This window comes from Nematolebias whitei, chromosome 10, assembly GCF_014905685.2.
Source record: "Nematolebias whitei isolate Nwh7 chromosome 10, NemWhi1, whole genome shotgun sequence".
In the NCBI taxonomy this organism is placed as follows: Eukaryota; Metazoa; Chordata; class Actinopteri; order Cyprinodontiformes; family Rivulidae; genus Nematolebias; species Nematolebias whitei.
In genome coordinates this window covers 5,251,848-5,262,526 of record NC_056507.1, presented here as the reverse complement: position 1 = coordinate 5,262,526, position 10,679 = coordinate 5,251,848, and the positions used below count along the sequence as shown (strand labels likewise).

Sequence of the window (10,679 nt, the reverse complement as noted above, 5' to 3'; positions counted from 1 at the left end):
GTTAGGGTTAGACTGCGTTAGGGTTAGACTGCGTTAGGGTTAGACTGTGTTAGGGTTAGACTGCGGCATTTCCATCTTTATGCATGTATTTAGGAGCAGAACTACTATAAACCCAGGTACACTCGGGGGGTCTTGGTAGAATTTAGAGGCCTTTTTATTAAATAGTTGATGTAAGTAAATTAGTTGCTGTGCATTGACAGAATGTTTCAGCCATGGTGTAGACATGTTTCATATATCTGGGCATCATAAGGATTAGGTCGTCTTATGCAGCTGACATAGCACAGGTTAGGGATGACTGTGAAATACTGAACCTTTCAGCTAACTCTTCTGAAAGTCTGTTTCCAAGGAATCCCAGTGTAGTAAAAATATGAACTGGCACAAGGCTTCTCCTAGTTTCCCTCTGTATGGCTGGAGCAAGCTTGGCACGGAGTTCCTAAAGAATGACCCTGGAACTGTAAATGAGATTAAAAGTCAGGCATCACCGTGTTCCAGCAGGTCAGTGTGATCTCCAATACCACGCTTCCACCCAACTCTTCTATCGGTGATGTCCTCCTACACGTATATTTGCACAAACTTTCATGCAATGTTTATTTTAAACATCTCAACATGTGTGGAACATGTCACATGCAACCTTTTTGTTGTTGATGCATGAGGTCCCTGATTTTTAACTGGAATTAGTCAGATCTAACCTCATGTACAAAAACACACAACAAATTCCACCGTCTTTATTTAATATTAAATTAAAATGCAGCCAAAATTAAAATGTGCGTGAAAAACCTAAGTGCACCCCATGACTGAACAGCTTGTAGAATCACTCTTGGTGGCAATAACTCTCAGTAGATTTTTAATTTATTTTATTTTTTTGTCTAGCTTTTTGAGTCTCTCACATGGTTGTGGAGAAATCTTGACCCACTTTCTTTTAAACCTTTGCTTCTGTTCGTTGAGGTTTGCAGATATTTATTTCAGCACAGCTCTCTAATAAAGTAGTATCTCACAGGCTGTGGCTGTTGTTATTAGTGACTCACTGTTGTGAAAAAATTGGCATGTTTTCTCTTGTAGTCTCTCTGAATTCTGACCAAGTGACCAGAAAGTTGTGCAGCCTATTTTTGAAAATCAGTCTATATTTGTGTGCACAACATTCAAAATTATATTATAGGCATTTCACATTTTATTGTTTTATTACCCACCTTCAACCACATCACACTAGAGATGTCATTTCTAACTCAAACCCGGAGCCCGGCCCCGCCTGACTTGGATTCGGACTGGGCCGGGCCGTAATATGTGGGCCTGGTTAGTGTCGGGCTTTTTTATTGCGTCAGGGACGTGCGTGGCCGACGATCCTATATGTGCAAACATGGCTTACCATATTACATCTGCTGCACATGGCCATTTGACCGCACACTGACTCGCTAGTTGAAAGATGTAAAAAGTTCAGTTAAGCTTCAGATGGATTACTGCCAGCGATCCATCAGCTCAAATGGACGTTCATTCAGCCGGTGCACTCAGCGGATGCACGCAGCCGACGACCCTAACAGGTGAGATCACAAAATAGCCGACATGTCAGCGCAGGATGCAGGCAGAAGCAGCATTTAATGCGCTTTGAGGGCTCCTCAGCTCCGATCTTCTGCTCCCTCAGCTGCGCGCATCCACCAACCGTTAATAATAATCGATGATATAAGCAGTCAAAGCTTAATTAAAAATATTGGGTTTTTTTTCCCGGGTTCAGACCTGTAATTATTGTTAATTCGTCGGCTTGGGTGGGGTTTGGAGATGATGGCTGTGGGCTGGGGTCGGGTTAGTTCGGAATATTGGGACCCGAATGCAACTCTACATCATACCCACCTGGGCTCGCTTTGTACCCACCTTAGCAGCCACCCCCACATTTATAATTTACTCTACTAGAATCCACTTTGAAAATTGGTACATTATGGCCAACATGAACCACATGAACCAGCTTCAATGAGAAAAGCAGATTTGGACCAGTTTTTAGTAATTAATATTTGTCAGTGGTGTGCTTTTTGGACCTGGACATATTTTCTGTCAAAAGAAAGTTACCATGTAGATGTCCAAATTAGAGCCCGACCGATGTATCGGAGGGCCCCCCAATATTTTAGGCCAATGTAGACGTTTGGGGACATATCGGTGAAAATTAACCCATTATGCACCGATATAATTTTCACCCCTAAAATGCTGGGAATGAGCCATGCTCTTGCTTGTAAATGGCATAATTATACAACGTATCCAGCAGAGGGTGCATGTGGACTACTCTACTTTCACGTCTTGGCCATGCCACTTGGCTCCCAGCACAGCTGAAGCAAGGAACTAAATATTGTGTAGCATATTTTGATGAACCGAGCATGGTAAGTATATTGTAAATGATCTGTAAAATAAATAAAAAAAATCAACAATAATAAATTCTCTTCAATCCTCCAACCCGCTTGTCATTAGCTACGTGCTTCTAAGTTAGCAAGCTAACATTTAGCATAGGCTATTGTCTTGTAACACTTATCTTCTAAATGTCTACTTTTCTACAAAGAAAAAAAAAAACGCTGCTGCGATCAATACTAATTAGACCTTCACCATATGTGACAGACTGTTTAAACCATGAATAGGAAGGGCGTTTCTTTAATTTATATTTTTATAACACACTTGATACCTTTGTTTATTAAATGTGAACGCATGTTAGGAAAATGGTTTCAAGACTTCAAGCATTGAAACGGGTTTAAAAGTAGCTCTTTATTTAGATTATTGGGGATGGATAAAGCAAAAAAAATGTTCAGCCATTATATCTGTTATCGGCATTAGCTTTCCTCGCCCAATTATCGGTATCGGCGATAGCCAAAATTTCGATATCAGCCAGGGTTCTAGTCCAAATACAGTACAATATGCTTTTGAGACAGATGGAGACAAAATCAAAGATGGTTTATTTGTGACAATTAGAAGTGACAATATTTTTTTCTTAAGATAGTCAAACATTTTTAACTTGTTTAAAATTTAGGTGACAAGATTTAGAGTCTCTACAGCTGAAGAGAGGTAATTGTGAACAACATTTCGAGACTTTCTGGAAACTCTTGCAAATGGTGTTTGCCAACAAGTTTCCTGCAGCCACAGCCCAGTGAGATACTTTCCTCTGAGATACTTTAAGTCGTTCATTTGTAGACTTGCTGCTGTGCTTTGAATCATTGTCTGTTGCATTGTGACCCAGTCTGGTTCAAACTTTAGCTGTAAAACAGCCTTATGTTTGTATTTAGAATAGTTTGGACTACATAGGTGACTCAGTGACTGTATGAATGATTAGTTATGATGTGTCCAAGTCCTGTGGCTCTAAAACAAGCCCACCTCATCACCCCTACTGTGTCTGACTGTTTATATGCAGTGTTTGTTCTAATGTGTTGTGTAGTTTTCTTCAAGCACCGTACAGGGAATTATGGCTAAACGGCTCCACTTAGGACACATCTGTTCAAAGGACATTGTTACTGAGGTGTTTTGGTCCATTCAGATGCAACTTTACAAACCTAAGTCCTTTTTTGAGATAAAAGCTTTCTGCTGGAAACCCTTCCAAACAAGCCATACGTGTTCAGTCCTTTTCTAACTAAACTGTCCCGAACTTAACACTTAACATGCTACGTGAGGCTTACAGAGCCATCAGAGTTGGAGCTCTTGGGTTTTTGTAATTACGCTGAACTTTACTCAGTCTGACCTTTGCATGAATTTGCTGGGTTGTCCACTCCTGGGGAAACTGACAAATGTCTTAGAAGTTTTCCACGTGTGAAAAATATTTCTCAGGTTAGAACAATGAACTCCAAACTGTTTGGAAATGGTCCATACAATAGTTGGTCATTGCAGATGTTTTCCCTCCTCGGCATTGTGTTAACACACACCTGTATACACTAAAGCAGCAAACTGCTTTTTAGAGGTGGTCACTCTGATCAGTTAATCAATACATCTGATTAGCGGCACCTGGCTGCTAAGTTCCCTCAAATCTTATGGAAGCAACAAGGTTGGACTTTTTTTTTTTTTTTCAGTTGTTCAACTTTGGCTTTGGTTTTGTTTAATAAGTCATGACATGGTGGATTTTTGTGTGTTATACACTTAAGGTTAGATTTTTAATATTTTAGAGCATTGTAATAGATAAACCTTAGAATTGAAAGACGGGGGACTTTTTTATTTTCTATGATGTAAATATGTCACGATGCTACCTGGCTGCACACTAAGAAACCTGCATGAAGCATCAGTGTGATTTGCTGTGCATCATTAGTTTGCATTTTCTCTTGCACATGATCATCTTAGGACTTTATTGTAGTTCTAAATATCAAATCTCATCTGCAGGGGTGGTCAGTTTCATTTCTTGGACTGAAACTATTTAACTTTTTCAATTAATTTTATAAGCCACATCATTCAAGCTCACGTTAAGTGAAACGGGCCGTGTCAAATTCTTAACAAGTTGATATATTTGAACTGAAAGTGATGTTGCACTTGGTCATGTGCTGTTTGGTCAACGTTTATGGTAAATCTTTGGTATGTTTTGGTGAAAACGGTACAATAATTTTATTTTCTGTCAACTACCTCATCGACTTAATGATCTGTTAAAAACGTGCAACATCGTAGTGCTTGAATAAAGCTGGTTAACGACATGTTTGTCTCTGTGCAATCTTTCAGGAGATTATGCTGGGTTTCCAGGCTGCGGCCTTTTGCGCCTGCACAGCACCTACCGCCACGATCTGAAGATCTACGCTTCTGATGAAGGCAGGGTGCAGATGACTGCTGCAGCGTTTGCCAAGGTGACTCCATCAGAAACTGTGACAGATAAAAAATAAACCTCTGATAGGTCTCCAAGACATTAAAGCTGGATGTTCAATACATTTTTCTAACTTGGTTTTTATTTTTGTTTTATTTTCTATATTTCAGTAGTGGATATATGTGCAGTTGGGAATTTATTGTCTTCAGGATCAATTGAAACACTTTGCAGTCAAGAGTTTCCATATTGCAATAAACAACATCTGTGTAACTGTGTGGTATTTTACCTTTGAAGCTACTGCAAATGAGCTCAAATTAAGATTAAACTATCTCTTAAATTCAAAAGAAAACAGCATAGATATTCAAAACTTCATTTGTTTAAAAGCATATGATTCAGAGTTGGATTGTATTAGCTTTTATTTCAATTAATTTTTCAGTGTGTTTTCCAGAATCTTACAACGAAAGCTTCTGCTTGGTCTCTCTGGTTCCTCTGCAGGGTCTGTTGGCTTTGGAGGGTGAACTGACACCCATCCTGGTTCAGATGGTAAAGAGTGCCAACATGAATGGATTGCTGGACAGTGACAGTGACTCTCTGACTGACTGTCAGCAGAGGGTGAAGGCCAGGCTACATGAGATCATGCAGAAGGACCAAGAGTTTACACAGGAGGACTATCAGAAGGTGTGTGTGAAATGAATGTTTGAATGACTTTATTTCATAAAACAAATTAAGTAAACGAGCAAGTTAAACAGTTGAACGTGCCTTTTTAGGCTCCATTTGTATTTACGTTTCTTATCTAAAAACAAGCAAAGTGTTTCACATGCTCGTAAGTTGGCAGATAAGTCCTTCTTGGTTTTGTTCGTTGACATGTCTCCAATGTTCTCCAGCTGGCTCCAACAGGCAGCCCATCACTGGTGAACTCCATGAAGGTGATAGAAAATCCAGTCAAAACTTGTGACAAGGTTTACGCGCTCATCCAGCGTCTCACCTCACAGATTCGAAAGAGACTGGAGGACCCAAAGTCGGCAGGTTGGCGATTCTTGGTGCTCTTTTAAAAAGACTCCAGTATGTAATTAGTTCCCCATAAATAAACCACAAAGATGGTTCAAATGTTGATTGGTCATCCTTCAGATCTACAGCTTTACCACAGTGAGACGTTGGAGCTGATGCTACAGCGCTGGTCCAAGCTGGAGAGAGACTTCCGCATGAAGAACGGACGCTACGACATCAGCAAGATCCCAGATATTTATGACTGCATCAAATATGATTCTCAGCATAACGCCTCGCTCAGCCTGGAGGACACGTTGGAGCTGTTCAGGCTGTCCCGTGCTCTGGCTGACATAGTCATCCCACAGGTTAGGCCTGACCCACGTCATCAATTTCTGTCTTTAGCTCTGTGTTCCTGAGACCATGAATTAAAAGGTTAACCAATAGGTATTGATAGAAGGAAAGTAAAAACCTGCACAATGCAATTGGACTGGTAGGGCAACCATATATAAACACCCTGGACTGGTCGCAAGTCCATCACAAGTCCATATCGAGACGAGAGACAAACAAGCATTCACACTCCTGTTCACATCCAGGGACTATTTAATGTTACCAATGGACCTAACATGAACTTTTTTTTGGTCTGTGGGAGAAAACCAACAAATGAGGGGAACATGCAAACTCCACACAGAAAGCTCAGGAGGCTTTTCTGCAGCTTTCTTGCTCTGAGGTGACGGCACTAATGACTGCTCGGCCATGTCTTCTACTTTACTGACATGACAGTTATAATAAGATGTTTGCTTAAATACTAATTAAAGTCGTTTTTTGTTAGGTGATAATTCGTTTCTTTTTTTTTTTACATAAGATCATAGATATTGTTTATCAATAAACGGTTTATGTTTGGCAGCGTGACGGTTTAGGGGTTAGCATAGTTGCCTCACATCAAGAAGATCGTAGATTTTCTGTGTGGAGTTTATGTTGGATTTCTCTGGGTAGTCCGGTTTCCTCCCACAGTACAAAAACATGCATGTTCGGCTGCCTTCAGGCCCAGGCCTCCCTTGCAAAAGAGATATGTGATCTCACTGGCATTTGCCTGGTTAAATAAAGGTTAGTAATAAAAATAATCTTTTTTCGGCTTTTCCCTCTTCAGGGGTCGCCACAGCGAGTCATCCTCCTCCATCTCACTCTGTCCTCACTCCAACTAATAATAAGTAAATGTATATAAACAGTAAACTGTTGTAGTTATGAGCTAAAACCAGCAGAATCTACAAACAAAAAATGACTTTACATATTGTCCCTCATTTGATCTAATGGTCTGCAACAGCCATTTAAAAATCCTAACTAATCAATGTCTGCTGTGTTATTTAGTGAATCTTTAATATCCCTGAAACTAGATTTTATTTCTTTAAAGCGGATCATTAAAGAAAAGTAAAATACGTTAGTTTTATTACTGACAGGGCTTTATTTGTTCTTTTGCATCAGGAGTACGGCATCAGTAAAGCAGAGAAACTGGACATCGCTCAGGCTTACTGTGTTCCTCTGATGGGGAAAATCCAGCTAGACCTTCAGAGGACTCACGAGGATGAGGCTGTCAACAAGCTGCACCCCCTGTGAGAACACACAAACGCTATGTGTACCGTTAGTTGTATGTTAATCAGTAAGCTGTCTAATCACTTCCTGTTCCCTGGTGTTCAGGTATTCTCGTGGAGTCATGTCTCCTGGGCGTCATGTCCGCACACGGCTCTACTTTACGAGTGAGAGCCACGTTCACTCCCTGCTCAGCATGTTCCGCTACGGAGGACTTCTGAATGTGTGTACTGTTTTTGTTATTTTTGTGTGTGTGTGACCTATGATGTTGATTTTCTGGGACTAAACAGGACCTGGACTTCCTGATGCTCAAGTCATCCGTTTGTGTGTTTGTGTCAGGAGGAGAAGGACCAGCAGTGGAAACAAGCCATGGATTACCTGAGCGCTGTGACTGAGCTCAACTACATGACTCAGATAGTCATCATGCTGTATGAAGACAACGATAAGGTCAGCCTCCTGAGTGCTGCACAACGTTCCTACAGGTTGACGGGTTTTTCCACGGTTGCTTTGCTGTGTGTTTGTGCGCATGTGGGGTGAAGGACCCCTCCTCAGAGGAGCGTTTCCATGTAGAGCTTCACTTCAGTCCAGGAGTCAAAGGGTGTGAAGATGAAGAGAACGTGCCTCTTGGATTTGGTTTCCGCCCTGCTTCATCAGAGGTGGGTGAACTGGTTCGATTTTACTGGTACACACATACATGAGGGAGTTTTAACAACGTCTTACCATCTTTAAAGAACTTCATATTCATCTTTTGTTAAAACACATTCTGAATATCAGTTAGTTTCGCCCCGACCTGCATTCATATCTGTTGCTAGAGAGTGCTGAGTTAGCCAGAGCAAGAAAACCGTTAAGTGAAATTTGAGTTATTTTTAACTTAAACAAATCTGAACACTAAACGGTACATTATCTTTATATAAATATATTTGTTTCTTTTTTAGCTCAGTGCATTTCCTTAATCTAAAATGAGAACCACTTTTTAAAACGCCATGAGAATCAGTGGGAAGGTGCAATCCTTGACTTGAGACTGGTCAGGTACTGCAAAAACAAATGGAAACATTAAAAAACATTTATTTTGAAACGTTGTTCACCCTCTTTTTTTTTTTTTCCCCCCCATACAAATTCAGTTGTTGCTTGTTTTGTCAAAAATTTGCCTTTTAATAGGCATTCATCATATTGTTAATAAATCACATTTGGTCAAATGACTAATTTAGGACTTTTGAATCGATTATGACTTTGATTTGAATCAAAACCTGCATTTTTTAATTTTGGGCTTGAACTTGAGTGGAAAGACTTGAGACTTGCAAAATAATGTTTTGGTCCTACCGCTATCTACAACAGGTAAGATATTATTTCTTCATACCTTTTAGTTTTTGTCCTTTTAGGTTTATTTTAGTAAATTATGGTGAAAGAGTTTGTCAAATAAGACTGAGAGGTTGTTTTGTTCTTTCTTTAATCGATCAGAATGAAGACAAGAAGCCCAATCAGGGCAGTTTGGAGGACCTTTCCCAGGACCAGACCGATGAGGCTCTCTTTGCTTCAGAGCCAATTAACATCCAGAGAAAGTCTCCAATGATCCGCAATCGGAAGGCAGGCTCCATGGAGGTACCATCCTGTAGTTTTACATTAGACTAGATGTTTCACTAATAATTAAGGATTATGGCGGGAAATTTACCATAATTTCTGGACTATAAGCCGCTACTTGTATAAATTGACTACCTGTATAAATAAAGGTTAAATAAATCTGACCAATAAAATTAACAAACCGGTCACAGTGGACCAATGAAGCGGGGAGGGGAGGAGAGAATGGGGTGTGGGGGGGAGGCCCCCGCTTGCCCCTCCCTGTTTCAAAAGGCATTTGTGTGATGGAGGAGCATGCACATGAGGAAGGTGAAGATGGCGATCAATGACTTCCTGGTAGGCTGCTGTATTTTTAATTTTTTTTTTACCAGCCGTGCTACAGGCACTGTTTCGGGGGGGGGGGACTGTACGTATTTAATTAAAACAACAAAGTCCATGCTCACTAATCCAGGTATACAATCTAACATTTTTCAGTCAGGTCATCTGGACAGTTTCTTTTTTTGTGCTGAAACGTTTTGCCTTCGATCCAGCCGGCCGGCAATGGAGGAGTGGGCGTTCTAAAGAGACCATCTTAGCACCAACAGAACTGGTTTGTTCCACTTTGGAGTAAGCTGTTGAGGGAAGAATCAGTTTTGTTGTGCGTTTCCTTGACTGGTGAAGCCTTCCGGATTGAAGGCGAAACGTTTCAGCACAAAAAAAAGAAACTGTCCAGATGACCTGACTGAAAAATGTTGGCTATTTAATTAAACGTTTTTACAATCTTTCTATGCAAATATCTCATGTTATAACATGTTATAACATGACACCCACGGCGTACAGTATATACAAGCGCAGCCTGTACATGTACAAATTTATTTTTTAATTTGTGGGCGTGGCTTATATTCGGGTGCGCTCAATAGTCCGGAAATTACGGTATACTCGTTGCCTCAGAATTAAGCAGTTGCTCCTTTTTGTTTTTATTTAACATTAAAAGTTTAGATTTTTAATTAACGGGAAGGCTTGTACCCCAAATTACTTGAATTAATCATCTTATTTCTAATTCATTCTTCGTGGCTCCTCTCAGGTCCTTTCTGAGACCTCCCCCAATCATTCCACCAAAGGCTGCATGCCCCATCGACTCTTCCATTCTTCTTCGCGCCAGTCTCCTGAGATCAAACCAACGAGCGGCTTAGGTGAGCGCCTCTCGCTTTTTAAAATGTCGTTTAATGTGTTTTTTTTCTTTTATGTTTCTGCCAACAGACACCCTGACCTCTCTTCACATCTACTTTAAGCTATCTTCACTGATACTGCTCCTCATCAAAAGCAGTGCTTGTTTGTTTTAGTCACCTATCTACTTTTTCAAATATCTTTCAATCCCTTCCTTGTTTCTTTTTGTGTGCTGATCTTTCCCTCTTCCTTCCATCACCTCTCCCTCCTCGTTCCAATGTTCGCAGTAGCTTCCAGCTCAGCTTAGCTTTGCAGCAGCCAGACAGGATCAGACCGTAAACTATGCAGGCAAGAGGTCAGCAGGTGGTCACGGCCAACTGCACGACACTGATATTCCCTGTGGTGGTAATATTAATACAGAGCGAGCGTGTTGTATGATCATCTCTGTCTTATTTCTAATCTAAACACAGGAAGTGAATGTCAAAGGCTCGCTGCTAAATAAGAGCTGAAAACATTTAACAAGAAGCTATTGAAGCACATAAGAGTCGACTTTTGATAAGACTCATGTCCCAGTTCTATACAAGAATTAGCATAGCATTGTAAATAGTATTCATTTAAAATGTTTTATTTTAATATAATTTTCTGCTGA

At 40.4% G+C, this 10,679-nt stretch overlaps 1 protein-coding gene across 1 annotated transcript in view; it reads left to right on the top strand.

Annotated features, from left to right (window-relative positions):
- ppip5k1b (diphosphoinositol pentakisphosphate kinase 1b) overlaps nt 1–10,679 on the top strand; it is a 77,139-nt gene that overhangs the window by 38,587 nt on the left and 27,873 nt on the right. The window contains exons 16-25 of the mRNA XM_037683263.1: nt 4,660–4,781; nt 5,234–5,416; nt 5,623–5,764; nt 5,867–6,090; nt 7,205–7,332; nt 7,418–7,532; nt 7,649–7,756; nt 7,849–7,965; nt 8,768–8,908; nt 9,948–10,056. Coding sequence (XP_037539191.1) covers nt 4,660–4,781; nt 5,234–5,416; nt 5,623–5,764; nt 5,867–6,090; nt 7,205–7,332; nt 7,418–7,532; nt 7,649–7,756; nt 7,849–7,965; nt 8,768–8,908; nt 9,948–10,056 — 1,389 coding nt within the window. The remainder of the gene's footprint in view (nt 1–4,659; nt 4,782–5,233; nt 5,417–5,622; nt 5,765–5,866; nt 6,091–7,204; nt 7,333–7,417; nt 7,533–7,648; nt 7,757–7,848; nt 7,966–8,767; nt 8,909–9,947; nt 10,057–10,679) is intronic.